The 14,893-nt window shown below is 43.9% G+C and overlaps 1 protein-coding gene across 1 annotated transcript in view; it reads left to right on the top strand.

The window, feature by feature from the left end:
• The window catches only part of HTR4 (5-hydroxytryptamine receptor 4), a 97,141-nt gene extending 85,008 nt beyond the window's left edge, over window positions 1–12,133 (top strand). Inside the window, exon 6 of the mRNA XM_063087669.1 lies at window positions 12,046–12,133. Within this exon, the coding sequence (XP_062943739.1) occupies window positions 12,046–12,133 (88 nt within the window). The remainder of the gene's footprint in view (window positions 1–12,045) is intronic.
• The last annotated feature ends 2,760 nt before the right edge of the window (window positions 12,134–14,893 follow it).

Raw genomic sequence — 14,893 nt, 5'->3', positions numbered from 1 at the left:
TATTTCTATTGTTTTAAATTTGTGAAGGTATGTTTTATGTACAATGTGGAATACCTTGGTGAATGTTTCATATGGGCTTACAAAGAATGTCTCTTCTGCTGTTGTTGGGTGAAGTAGTCTATAGATGCCAATTTTATTGATTGATAGTATTGTTGAGTTCTACTACATCCTTACTGATTTTCTGCTTTCTAGATCTGTCCATTTATGATAAAGGAGTGTTAAAATTCCTAACTGTAATAGTGGATTAATCTATTTCTCCCTGCACTTCTATCAGTTTTTGCTTTGTGTGTTTTGATGTTTTATTGTTAGGCACACATATATTAAAGATGTCTTCTTGGAAAATTGGCCCCTTTATAATTATGTAATGTCTCTCTTTATCCCTGATAACTTCCAAAGTCTGCTCTGTCTGAAATTAATATAGCAACTCCACTTTCTTTTGATTAGTGTTAGCATGGTATATCTTCCTCCATTCATTTACTTTCAATCTATATGTGTCCTTATATTTAAAGTGGGTTTCTTGTAGATGACATATAGTTTTTTGATTCACTCTGACAATCTCTGTTCTTTAAGAACAGAGTGTATTTAAATCAGTGACATTCAAAGTGATTATTGACATAATTGGATTAATTGGGTTTTTTTTATTTGTTGCCCTTGTTTTTTTGTCTCTATTTTTTGTCCTCCACTCTTTTTCTGCCTTTTATGGTTTTAAATAAGTATTTCATATAATTTCATTTTCTTTTCTTTTCTTTTTTTTTTTTAAAGAAAAAGATGACTGGTCAGGGGATCTTAACCCCTGACTCGGTGTTGTCAGCACCACGCTCTCCCAAGTGAGCGAACTCGCCATCCCTATATAGGGATCTGAACCCGTGGCCTTGGTGTTTTCAGCACCATACTCTCCCAAGTGAGCCATGGGCCGGCTCTCATTTTGTCTTCTATTATATCAGTTACACTTTTATTTCTTACATTTTTAGTGGCTACCCTAGAGTTTGCAATATACATTCACAACTAATCCAAATACACTTTTAAATAACACTATGCTATGTTATGAGTACCTTATAATAAAAAAAAAATCCCAATTCCTTCTCCTGTCCCCTTGTATTATTGCTGTTACTCATATTATTTCTACGTAAGCATACAGAATCTAATACATTGTTGCTATTATTATTTTGAACAAACTATTATCTGTTAGATCAATGAAGAATAAGAAAACTAAAAGTTTCTAGTTTACTTCACTTATTTCCTCACTGTTGCTTTTTTACCTCTGAGCCCATAAAGTCTCTTGCCCACTCTTCTCTGCACATCAACATGTTTTGTCTTTCTAGACATCCTTTCTCTGCTTCTGTGAGAAAAAGAGCCTCCAGGCAACCCTACCCCATTCTCCATTCAGGTACTAACAGACCCTGACTACATCTCTGAGTCCTCAATTACATATTCCCTGGAGACAGTAGCACAGTGGTCAGATCAGGGCCTGGCTTCTCCTGCCAGATTGTGCTATGGCCAGGAGGTAGGCCTTCCTGCAGGGGGAGGGCTGGAAAACAATACAACAGATGCATCCTGCAGTGAAGAAGCACGTTCAGGGGGTGTGAGTCCTCAATGGTGTCGGGGAGGTGGGAGTGGCCCAGGACAGCAGCACAATTAAAGGAAACATTCCCTGTTTTGTAATAGTTACAAACATCTGTGTAAAAATGCACAGCTGCATCATAAGGTGTGCGTTTTGGTCCTGACTCCACTGATAACCAAAGAAGGGACCTGAGGCCAGGATCCCTTAAGAACTTGGAATATACATTTTCTGGTGACAAAGATAAGTTGGTCCAGAACGGAACAACCAAGAAGTTGAGGGAGAATAGAAACCCAGTTCTATGGGGAATGCTGAAGAACTGGAGGTGTTTCTTCCGGAGAAGAGGATGGTCAGGGTGGTCGGAAGCCCTACTGTTGATGGCATCAGCACCACTTAGTTGCCCACATAGAAATTCAAACTCTCCTTGGATGCTCCTTTAGTCGGTCACACACGGAGTCAGTGGCGGTGTCCTGCCCAGCACCCTGTGCCAGGCCCTACTCTCCCAAGTGTGCTGCTTCTCTTGCTCATGATGTCGTCTTTTATCTTCTAGAAGAAAGAGCCTCCACACAGATCTCAGTGTCTCGATTGTCCCACCCATTCCCCACAGTGCATCCACAGTTCATTTCACTCCATCACCTAAGCATTCAGCCCAACCTAATTAGCCTAGATTTTAAGGCCCTCAATATGTTGCCTCATCTACCAGCACGCCCAGCCCCACCATGTAGGATGTACTCTAGAACATTCACCATTTCTCAGTAAAGCATGCCATCTCATGCCCTTCCCAGCCCAGGCCCATGCCTTGAATGTCCTCATTGGCCCTACACCCAATGCATCAGCAGGTCCTCCCAGCTGTACCTTCAAGATACACAGAACCTCCACCACTATCATTTCTGAGACACCAACATCTCTGGACACCTCAAAAATCACCCAGGCAAGCAGAAGAATGGCTGCCCCCAAAGGTCCACATCCTAATCCCCAGAACCTGTGTATATGTGACCTTACATAGCAAAAGGGACTTTGTAGATGTAATTAAACTAAGCATCCTGAGATGGGGAGGCTATATGAGATTACCTGGGTAGACACTCTGTAATCACAAATGTCCTTGTAAGAGGGAGGCTGGAGGCTCAGAGTCAGAGAGAGAATGCGATGTCAGAAGCAGAGGCTGGAGCAATGAGGTCATAAGCCGGGAATGTGGTCAGCCTCTAGAAGGTGGAGAGGCAAACAACAGCTTCTCCCCTAGAGCCTCTGGAAAGAATGTACCTCTGCCAACACATTGGTTTTAGCCCTGTAAAACCCATTTTGGCCTAAGCTCCAGAACTGTAAGACGATAAATTCGTGTTACTTTAAACCACTAAGTTTGTAGCAATTTGTTACAGCAGCGACAGGAAGCTGATAGACTTTCTAATTTGCCTCTTGGCTCCCACTCTAATCTCCCTCCAGTCCATTCTACACACAGCCAGAATGTCCCTGCAAAGCAGAAATCCTCATGATCCCATTCTGCTTACAATCCTGGCCAGCTTCCCTCTGCTCTGTGGATAACGACGACAGTCCTTCACGTGGTAGGCTTCTGCCCACTCTGTGCTCTCACCTTGGACTGACACCCACCTTGCTCTACTCTCACCACACCAGCCTGCATTTGCTGATCCTTCTGCCTGCCTACATCCTCTCTCCTTGGTCTGGTTAACCTACCTGTCTTTCACTTCTCGGTCACACAACCCTGACACATTCACCAAGGTCTCATCCCCCTCTGACATGCTCTCAGAGCACCACCAAATACCTCTCCCTCCTAATACTTCTCATCACTATCATTTTACATCTGACCACTACAGTACATTTTACATCTCCCACTACACTGCATGAGGGCAGGGACTGTGTCGATTTTCCACCCTGCTATCTCCAAAGCCTGGCACAGTGCCTGGACTGAGATAGGAATTCAAAATAAGATTTTCAGTAAACAAGTGGCTGATGGAATAAATGTCTAGGATTTGGAAGTCTCAGTCCTCCCTCAACATGGAAAAAACAGCCACTGAGAAATCTTTCCTTCCAGTTGATAAAGCTTCAGCTTTCATGAAACTCTGCCTTAGGGTTGAATTTCTTTAAATGGAGGCATTTTGTATTTTAATAATTAAAACATCTTTTTGCAGGTACCCCTAGTGTGAGTGAGCACTGCCATGCAGGGGAGGACCAGGGTGATGTGTAATAAAGTCTAATCATTTCCTGATAATGCCAGACTGGGCAGGCAGAGGGGGCTATTATCACGCTACTAATTACCACATCCAGGCTGCTCTAAGTACGATGCTAATTGCTCATTGAATGAATCATAGACTCAGGTAATTATCAAACCTAATGTAGCTCCCATCATGTTTGAGTAAATTAATGCAAAGGGAAGAAACAACCCACCTTGAAGGGATCTGCCTCCTGCATCGCTGTTGCTTAGGCAACAGCAGTGTTTTTTTGTCAGGACGTGAAACTGCCCAGGTACATCCACTCACTTGGGGTCGGCTTTCCACCAGGGCAGTTGTGAGTCTGCAAATAATATCTCAAACTGAACAGAACTGGAAGACTTTTGCCACTCTGACAGATGATGGCTTCTCTCTGGGGATCTTTCTTATCTGTAAAGCCATCTTGAAGGTTTTTTGCTTTTGGTTTTTTGTTTTAGCTCAGGATCAATTAACAAGTGAACATTTGATTAATTACTAAAGAATGGATTTCTGCACTGAATCAAAAGCTAAATCCTACCTTGGCCATCAGATAAAGACAATACTAAGTGACATTTATTGGGTGTTTACTATTTGGCTGTCACTGTTTTAATAAGCATTTTACGTGCATCATCTCATTTAATGCCCATAACCACCCAGAATTTTTAGAATAATTCACAGAGTTAGGAAGTGGCAGAGCCAGGATTTGTTGCTGTTTTTTTTTTTTTTCATTTGTTTTATTTTGTTTTTTAAAAATAATCCATAATAGAATATAAACAGTAACAAATCAGCATCATTGGAGCAAAATGCATAAATTATATGGACACATGGAATAAAATACAGAAAAGGTGAAATAAAACGAGTACAATGGATTTAACATTTAATACACACCTTCCAAATACCAAGTACTTTGCACACATTACCTTATTTAATCCTCACAAAAATGTAGGATTTGAACCAGGGCATTTTGCCTGAAAAGCCTTCTTCCTAACCATTCCACACTTATCTACTTCTTTGACCATAGGAAAGTCACAATTCCTGAACCTGGTTTCCTTACCAGTGGGAATTCCTGCACCCACTATGTATCCAGCCCTTTTGCTAAGGCCTTTGTAAGTATAATTTTATGCTCACAACAAAGCTGTCAGGTAGGGGAGATTAACTTAGTCGACCAGGCTACACAGCTAGCAGATGGGAGAGTTAGGATTTGAATGCTGTTCTGTTTTCCTGCAGTACCATGTGCTTTCTTTTCTCTCAATATTCCTCAAATTAAGGCTGCATAGATCTCCATGAATGTGGCCACAGACTGCTGGAGGTTTGCACACCCTAGTTAGAGATGCTGCATAAAGTTAGTCAGCAACATCAGGGTGGACCTGTATGCAAACATGAACCCAGAATACACAAGGTGATGTAGACTTATAAGGTGGCATCTAGAGCACCCCATATCTGCTCATATTATTTATTACTTACTAGAAAAGTAATACCAAATTAGAATATATATATTTGACTCATGGAGATGTGAGAATACCCAAGCCCAGGGAATATCTCTGTAGGTTAGGCTCCATTTAAGACATACTGTCCTCTACTAGACTCCTGACAAGGAAAGCTTAGGCTAGCTCTTCCTTTCTGAATGTCACCACCATATTATGGTGGGTCACCACCCAAATGGTGTAGCTAGAACACACAGCATTTGCTCACCCATCTCTACAGAGAGCTGCTGCCTTTCGACTGTCCTCTGGATAAAGAGAGCCTCCACTTGGAATGTCCACTCCAGTCTCATACCTCTTTTCCAGTTATTCCTGACAAGTGCCTCATTAGCACATGAGACACAGATACTCATGAGGAGAGATGTGTGAACAGCTGCTGTTGAGGTGTAAAGGCTGCTGTCTAGGTTGCCTGCATTCCATGGAAGCACATCTTCTTATGTGTTCACAAATACAGGTTTGCCTTCTCAACTGGGACATGCTTTTTCGGAACTTGGCATAGGAGAAGGTGCCACTGATTGCCAGTCATGGTGATCAGTTAGCCATAAAACAAAGCAAAGGTTTGGGACTAAGTTTTGAGGTTAAGAGTGTGGGCATCATGCACACTGTGACCTTAGATAAACTGCCTACCCACTCTGAGCCTTAGTTTTCTCATCTGTAAAATAGGTTTAATTAGAGTACCTGCCACTTAGGGCTGTGAAAAGTAAATGATATAAGTGAAATAATGCATGTCAGTATTAAAAATGATATCTGACACACACTCTAATATCTCAAAAAAAAAAAATTGAGCTGAGTATTATTTCTTATTAATATCATTCAAGTTTCTCCTGCACAAGCATCTACTTCAGGGATATCCCCGTACCTCAGATACCAGAATGAAGCCCCATTTCCCAGGGATGTTTGGTCCTGAGCCCTTTTTTGAAGACCCATGTTTTAAGTCATTAAGCAATGCTGCTCAGGGGGAGAGTGATGAAGTGTGGTGTGAGGAGCTGGCCTTGGTCCTGACCAGGCCCGGCCCTCACTTACCATGAAGCTCGGGATACTCATCTACTCTAAGGTTTACTTTTCTCCTCTGTATAATATTGGTCCTATTGCCTGCGTTTCCTGGCCTGCAGAGCCACTGTGATTATACAAGGAGTCCATGGATGGGAAAATCAATCAGTGCTGCTTTAATATGCATACCTGACAAGGGAGGGCTTGTGATTCTGATAAGGGAGAAAGAAAATGCAAGATCAGGGAGGCTTCGGTATGTGGAGGCCTTTTAGGTTTTACCTATAAAGGAAAGAAAGGAAGGAAATATTTTGAAACAGTTAAGAGCTTTCTTATATTATTATTATTATCATCAACAACATTATTACATAGTCTTAACTAAATGATGTATTAAGGGAAAAAGTAAATGGAATAATTTTATCTTCAATATATTGAGCTTCTTCTATGTGCTAAATTCTATTTTAATATTTTCCCTATATTGTGTTATGTAATCCACACAGCAATCCTATGAGGCAGGTATCATTACCCTCAGCTACAGAGGAGGGAAGAGAGGCATAGAGAGATTAAATAACTTGACAAATATCACAAAGCTGGTAAGTGGTCGTGCCTGGATTGGGAAATAGGTCTGTCTGACTCGAGTCACAGTCTTGGCAAAAAACATGCATGACAAGAGTTTGAGAATAGTTGTAAAGGCTAAACCTTCTGATGGAATTAAGAACAACAACAAACCAGCTACTGAGGGTTATGTTTTTATGTATATTCAGAGTCTGACCACTTCATACTACCTTTAGAGCTACCACCTAGGCCAAGGCACTGTCTTCTCTCACCTGGATTATTGCTGTAAACTCCTCATTGGTCTCACTGTCCACACCCACCTCCATTCCATCTATTCTCAATAGAGCAGCCAGAGGGAGCCTGCTGGGAGGTCATTAGACCATGTCAGTGCTCTGCCCAGACTCCTCACATGTAGTAAAAGCCAAAGCCTTAAGTATCTGCATGGTCATCCTCCACCCCTACTCTGGCCCTGGCTCCCTTGCTGATCTCAACCTCTCTGCTCCTTTTTCTCTTCTTTCACAACCCCCTCTTCCTGATCTGCAGACATGCCAGGCAGGATCTAGCCTCAGGACCTTTGCACTTGTTCCCTCTCCCTGGAATGTTTTTCTCTCAGATAAGCACATGCCTCCTGCCCTCCCATGGTCAAGTAAGGAGAGACAAACCATACCAGTTATTTAAACAATATTTCAACATTAAAGTTGTTAACTAGGTTTATAGTTGTTAACTACTGAAAGGGCAACTTCAGTAATAACTGGGGGTAGCAACTGTAGGAAGTGACTACTAGCTGTAGGGCTGAGGAAAGAAAGGTTCTGTATTAGTCTGTTTTGTGTTGCTATAACAGAATTACCTGAGACTGGGTAATGTATAAAGAAGAGAGGTTTATTTGGCTTACGATTCTGGGACAGCTGCATCTGGCATGGGCCTCAGGCTGCTTCTACTCATGGCAGAAAATGGCAGGCAGCCAGCGGGTACAAGCAGATCACATGACGAGAGGAAGCAAGAGAGAGAAGTGAGAGAGAGGAGGTGCCAGGGTCTTTTAAACAACAAGCTCTCATGGGAACTAATAAAGCGAGAACTCACTCATTTATCCCTCCTCCCCCAGGGAGAGCATTAGTCCATTCATGAGGGTTCCGGCCCCATGACTCAATCAGTTTCCAACACTGCCACATTGGGGATCAAAATTCCACATGAGTTTTGGAGGGGACAACACATCCAAACTCCATCATCCCACCCTTGGCCCTCCAAAACTCATGTCCCTCTCACATACAAAATACAATCATTCCATCCCAACAATCCCAAAAGTCTCAGCTTGTTCCAGCACCAACTTAAAAGTCCAAAGTCCAAAGTCTCATCTGAGACCAAAAGCAAAAGTCCTTCCAGCTATGAACCAGAAAAACAAAACCAAATTTATCTACTGCCAAGATACAATGGTGTATCTTGGTATAGACATTGGGTATACATTCCTATTCCAAAAGGGAGGAATAAACCAAAAGAAAGGAGAAACACACCCCAAACAAGTCTGAAACCCAGCAGAGCAGATATTAAATCTTAAAGGTCCAAAATAATCCTCCTTGACTCCAAGTCCTGCATCCTGGGCACAATGGGGCATCTGGACCTCCAAAGCATCAGGCAGCCTCATTCCTAAAGCTCTGCCAGGCACAGCACAGTGGGCCCTGCTGGTGCCTGTGGCTTTTCCAGGCCTGCGTTGCACGTTACCAGTGGCTCTGCAGTTCTGGTGTCCTGGCGGCAGCCCCACTGCCTTGGCTCTACTAGATATTTCCCTAGTGGGGGCTCTCTGTGGGGGCTCCAGCCCCACTTTTCTGCTTGGCATTGCTCTAGTAGATGTCCTCAGCAGTGGCTCCACCCCATGGCAGGTCTCTACCTGGGTCCCCAGGCTTTTCCGTGTATCCTCTGGAATCTGGGTGGAGGCTGACATGCCTCCACTGTTCTCATGTCCTGCTGGCCTGCAGACTTAGCACAACGTGGATGCCACTGAGGTTTCAGGCCTCTATTCTCCAGGGCTGCTGCACGAACCACACTTGGGGCCACTCCAGCCAGAGCAGCTGGGATGCTGGGAGCTGGTTCCTGAGGGCAGCTGAGCCCCAGGTCTGTCCTCTGGGACAACTCAGTCCGTCTAGGCCTCAGGGCCTGTGATGAGTGGGGCACCCTTCCAGACTTCTCAAATGCCTTTAGGGCATTTTTTCCATTGTCCTGGTTCTTAACATTTGGCTGCCTCACCGCCAAGATAATGTCTTTAGCAACCAGTTTATCTGCTTCACCCTTGTGTTTTTCTCCTGCTCTCTGCTTCTCTACCTCGTGGCCAGGCTGCAAATTTTCCAAATCTTTATACTCTGCTCCCCTTTTAAATTCTGGCTTTACATCATGCCTTTTCTGCCATAACTCAGCATAGGCTGTTAGAAATAACCATGCAGCATCCTTAATGCTTTGCTGCTTGGAAATTTCTTCCACCAGGTACTCTGGTTCACAACTCTTAAGTCCCACCTTCCACAAAGTCCAAGGGCATGGACACAATACAGCCATATTCCTTGCTATGGTGTAGCAAGGGTGATCTTTTGTCCAATTCCTGATAAGTTCCTCATTTCTATTTGAGACCTCATCATCCACATGGTCTTTACTGTCCACATTTCTATCAGCATTCTGCTCGCCACCACATAAGTCTCTAAGACATTCCAAACTTTCCCTTGACTTTTTCTCTTCTTCTAAGTCCTCCAAAGTCCTCCAACCTTTGCTCATTACCCAGTTCCAAAGCTGCATCCACACTTTCAGGTATCTGTATAGCAACACCCCACTCCTCAGTACCAATTTTCTGTATTAGTCCGTTTTGTGTTGCTATGACAGAATTACCTGAGACTGGATAATTTATAAAGAAGAGAGGTTTATTTGGCTTACAATTCTGGGACAGCTGCATCTGGCATGGGCCTCAGGCTGCTTCTACTCATGGTGGAAAGTGGCAGGCAGCCAGCAGGTACAAGCAGATCCCATGGTGACAGGAAGCAAGAGAGAGAAGCAAGAGAGAGAGAGGAAGTGCCAAGGTCTTTTAATCAACAAGCTCTCACAGGAACTAACAGAGCAAGAACTCACTCATTTACCCCCCTTCCCCCAGAGAGAGCACTAATTCATTCATGAGGGATCCGGCCCCATGACTCAATCAGTTTCCAACACTGCCACATTGGGGATCAAAATTCCACATGAGTTTTGGAGGGGACAACACATCCAAACTCCATCAGGGTCTAATCACAAAAACTTAGAAACTTAGAGTAGGAACCCCACCAAGCCGAAACTTAGACCTCCGAGGAGGAGAGGAGGAGGTTCTGACCAGGTGGAGCTGGTGTTTCTCTGGGGCTGCTGTAAAGCTGGTTGTGCAGGAGTTGGGAGAATTATGTAAACTAGATTTGATGGCTTCTGCAGGAAGGCACTGCCTTGGCTGGGGTGAAGAAGCGATCACAAGAACTGCAAGCAGACAGGAAGCTCACAGGAGAAGCTAGCCCCTTTTCCTTCTCCCAGCTTCCGGTCCCCCTCCAATACCTCCTATTCAAGGATCCAGCCAACAAAGCAGACATTTGATTTGCAGAATGACAAAGCCAGAGAAGGGTGCTTTTAAGGCTGAGAGTGTGTGACTCCATAGCTGGCACACTAACTTCCCTAAGGTCTTATGTATCTCACCTTTCCCAGCCACACTAGTTAACAGAGTATGATCTGACCCTTTCTTATCTCCTTTCCTGTTTTATTCCTCTGAACACTGATCCAGCTGGCTAGCAGTAGCAGATGCTTTGGGTTCTTGATGTCACATGCCCTCTGCTCCCCTCTCTCTTCTGCAGTTGCAGTGCATAGTTCTGTGAGAGCTCCGACTCATGCCCTTCACTGTATCTGTGTTCCGCAGTTAACATCTGCTTTTAGCCAGCTAAGAGGACTATTTATTCTCACTTAGGGTTTCTTGATCCTAACACTGTTGACCTTTTTGATCTGATAATCCTTTGTTGTGCTGTGTACTGTGCAATGTTTAGCAGCATCCCTTGTCTCTACCTACTAGATGCCAGTAGCACTGCCTCCACAGTGACAATGAAAAATGCCTCCAAAATAACCCCTGGGGGACAAAATGTTCCCTGTTGAGAACCACTCTTCTAGACTTACACCTGGTCTGTGGGCTGTGTGAGGACTAACAAAGCACATGGGTGCTGGCCTCAGATAGACTGGATTTGCTTGGATCTATCTTCACATATTACCTGTATTCCCTTGGGCAAGTCACTCAACTTGACTATGCATCATTTTACTCAACTGTAAAGTGAAAATAATATGATCTTATAGGGCTAGTGTGAAGATTAAATAAAGCAATTCATGGAAAGGTTCAGAACAGACCAATCCATCAATATGTCAGTAATAAATTATTGTAATTCAGAGCAAAACATCAGTGTATGTCACGAGAAGCACAAGTTGTTTTGTCAACATACAATGCCTGATAACTAACTGGTGCGTGTTTATTTGTTTCACGGAATGGGCTCGACACTGGCCTCCTAGAAGTGAGTGATGATCGTGCTCCTAAACTATGTAGAAACCACATACAAATGACTGCCAGATGCTTGAATCTGGGTGACTGATGATGAGGCATCTGCAATTGAGATGCATTTAAAGACAATTAACATATTGAGTGCAACTGTCTGAACTGCAGAAAAATAAACACTTGTCAGGTTGTAAATTTCTCTGTGATGCTCAGTCAACTTGCTGTTTGATTCATCTCATAATTTACTGTTCCAAATGGCACCCAAAAGAATCAGAGTGACAAATATGGTTACATTGTACTTCAGGCCCTAAGTGGTTTGTTCATCTCAGTCAGCACTTTGATATTGCCTAGTGCAACAGTATCCCTGGTAGAGAGGACTTAGTGTATAGAGGTACAGGGTACAGCTTGAAGTAGTACACTGTGTTTATTCTGAGGAGTAACAGAAGAGCCCCAGGCTTTTTGGGGAGAAAGGAAATCTGGGTTTTGGTCTTAGCTCTGCTACTCACTCTCTGTGTAAACTTAGGCCTGTTGTTTCCTCCAGGACTCAGTTTCCCCACTTTTAACAAAGCAATCTGGCTGCAATTCTTCGGCCTTCACTCCCTATGAAGTACCACCAGTTCCCACTCCTACCTCGCCATGCCCTCAGAAGCATGCAAGGAAAGGGAGTCACGATTGGAGGGAGGGCTCTCCTTGGTGCTTTTGAAGGATGCTTGTGAATTCTCATGCTGTCTCCTTCTTCCCTAGGTACACAGTTCTGCACAGTGGACATCACCAAGAACTTGAGAAACTGCCCATACACAATGATCCAGAATCCCTGGAGTCCTGCTTCTGATTGAGACTCACAACTTAGTCATTCATTCCCATTCGTGTCTGCATGAACAGGACACCCTGACATCTCTCCTGATCCGCATCACCACCAGTGAGGCACGAGGCAGTGGGGGCCAAGGGCCCAGAGAAGGCCCACGGAGGACAGAGTTGGGCAGGACCTGAGGCCAGAGCATCGAGGATCTCAGAGTTGTGAAAGGACTTCAGGCATCTTCAGGCATCTTTAGGCACAGCCTCCCACACAAAGCAGAAGTAATATCTTCCATTGCACCTCTGAAAGTTGGTCCGTCTCTGCTTGCACACCTGCAAGGACAGGAGCTCACTACCTCCTAATGCAGTCCCTTCTACTGTGGGGAAGCTTTAATTATAAGGAAGTTCTTTCCTTTGTTGGAACACAAATCTGTTACTGCCCCAGCTTCCATCTGGGGCCATAGAGTTGACCCCCTCATCTCCTGAGAGCCCTTAGATATTGGAGGACAATGATTTGTCTTCCACCAACCCCTTTCAGTCTTGTCTCTAAACCAAACATCCCCAGTTTCCTCTCCATTCGGCCATCTTCTTCTGGACATGCTTTGGTGGGTAAATTAATCAGGGGTCTTTTAATGAAGCTAGGCTGACATCAATGCAAAGATGTTTGTGTAGAAACACCAAAGTACTGACAAGTGAAACATCAAGATTTTTGGTTTATAACCACAAACATTTTTCTTTTCTCTTTTCTTGGGGATAGACTTTGGGCACTCTGCTTAGGTTTTGGTTTTAGAACCATTACCAAAGGCATCTTTACATCTGGTCTGATGTGTGTGTGTGCGTGTGCATGTGTGTGTGTTTAAAGTTGCCATTTTCTCGTTGGTGATGATGTCATTTGGAATGACCCTTGATTTGCTTTCCTTCCATGGCAATGAGAAAAGGACCCTACCCCTTTCCTGAGAATGTTGATTGAGAATGGTCATACAACCAACAGTTTGGAAGGGAAACTGAGATATTCCCATGGGACATTTTTTAGGACATTCAGGGCGCTGTGCTGAGGAGCACCTGGTCTCAGGCAGGGCAGTTTCCTCCTTTGGGCAAAGACATAACCACAGCCCATTAGCTTTGTTCAAAAACAAAAACAGAAACAAAAATCTTCATTGACCCCCTGGGGTTTGAAGCTCCTGGGCTTTCCATTTTCTACACCTTTTTATCAGCATCTCATTCTCTCTAAACTCCTAAAAAGATGCTTTCTTTTTAGTGTCAAAGCTATCACTATCTTACTTTATCTCGGAGTAAATTATCCCCCCAGGTTAAGATTCTGAGGGCAATTATTTTCAGCAGCATTTCTTTTGGCTGCCAATAAAAACTCTGTTAAAAGGATCATTGCTGGTCCTTATAGTAAAACAAAGGGAACTGGGAATGTCGGTGGTGTTGGGTACATCTGTAACACACACTACAAGATAAAGATGTGCCAGGAGTTTAAACCTTGCAAGTTCTCCTTTCCCTTCTACCTGGTGAGTTAACCCTTTGTCCTAAGCGATCTTAAAAGTCACAATTGCCCCCTTAACCCGTATTTCATCCATGAAGGCAGAATCCATTAGCCCTCTCTCTTCTGTCTGTCCTGAGATATGGTGAGAAGGGATGGTCAGACCTCACATAGGACTAGGGTGACCAGCCATCTGGCTTTAGCACTGTGAATCCCACATCCCAGGAAACCCCACAGTCTTGGGAAAACTAAGCATGGCTGATGGGACCCTCCCCATGTTGAGGATTGATATCCTTTCTCAGAGTTGATTCCCTTTCTTCACTTTTTCATAGAAAAAGCAGAGATTGGTTAATTTGTAGGTCCAGAATTTCTCCATGAGCTGTCTGAACATGGTCTCTTCTCCAAGCACAGAGCATTTTTTAGGGTGGGACTAAGACACAGATAGTAAGAACTAGACAGCAACGAGGAGGAATATGTTTAGTGATTTGAGGCAGCTGGTAAACTTTGTTTTATGCCCCCAGCGTTGATAGGATCTACTATTTAATACATACATACATACACACATGCATAAACACAGTAGGATTTCTTCCCTATGAAATGCTTCTTCTCCCAGAAGCTTAACAAGCATATCTGCTTGTGTAAAATATTATTTCTTACTGGTAGGTCTCCCATATTAAATGGCAATTTGGATTCAGTAGAGATTTAAAGATTACAACCCAGGTGGAAAAATGAGATCTCACTGTATCATGGGGCTCTCCCTGACTCTCCAGACATGCTTCTGTGAGCCAGCCCACGTATGATGTCTGTATAGGTTACAGGCACTCCGGACCAGGGAAAGGACAGCAATTGCAGGAATAGTAGCTCTTATCATTGTCAAGAAAGTGGTCTCCTTTGCAGAAAAGGGCCCCACAGGCATGCTTTGCCGTCTCTTTGGACTAGGGCTGGAATGATGTGAGTGATGCACCAAATGCCCACACTGGAGATTCAAAGACAGGGATAGATTTGTTCTGTCTGGACAGCTGCTAGCCTGGTTAGCCTTAGTTAAATCTGTGGTTTCCAGGAGTCCAGGTGACACAGCATGTGTGTGGAAGACTCAGAAGGAGAAGACTTATATAGCTTGTCCAAGGAAGGAGGAATCCCATACCTTTCCCTCCTCTCTAAGAAGGACACCCTCTTCTAGGAAGCTTGCAATGTCAAGGAGAGATACTTCTGGGGAAAAGGGGGATGTGGCCTCAGCCACATCTGTCTGACTGGTCTTGACAATTGTTGGGGTGATAGATGCTGCAACTAGACTTCCCCCATGCCTGGGAT

This window comes from Cynocephalus volans, chromosome 2 (assembly GCF_027409185.1).
Source record: "Cynocephalus volans isolate mCynVol1 chromosome 2, mCynVol1.pri, whole genome shotgun sequence".
NCBI classification, from domain to species: Eukaryota; Metazoa; Chordata; class Mammalia; order Dermoptera; family Cynocephalidae; genus Cynocephalus; species Cynocephalus volans.
The sequence above is the reverse complement of the archived record's forward strand: the minus strand, read 5'-3'. Positions and strand labels throughout refer to the sequence as shown.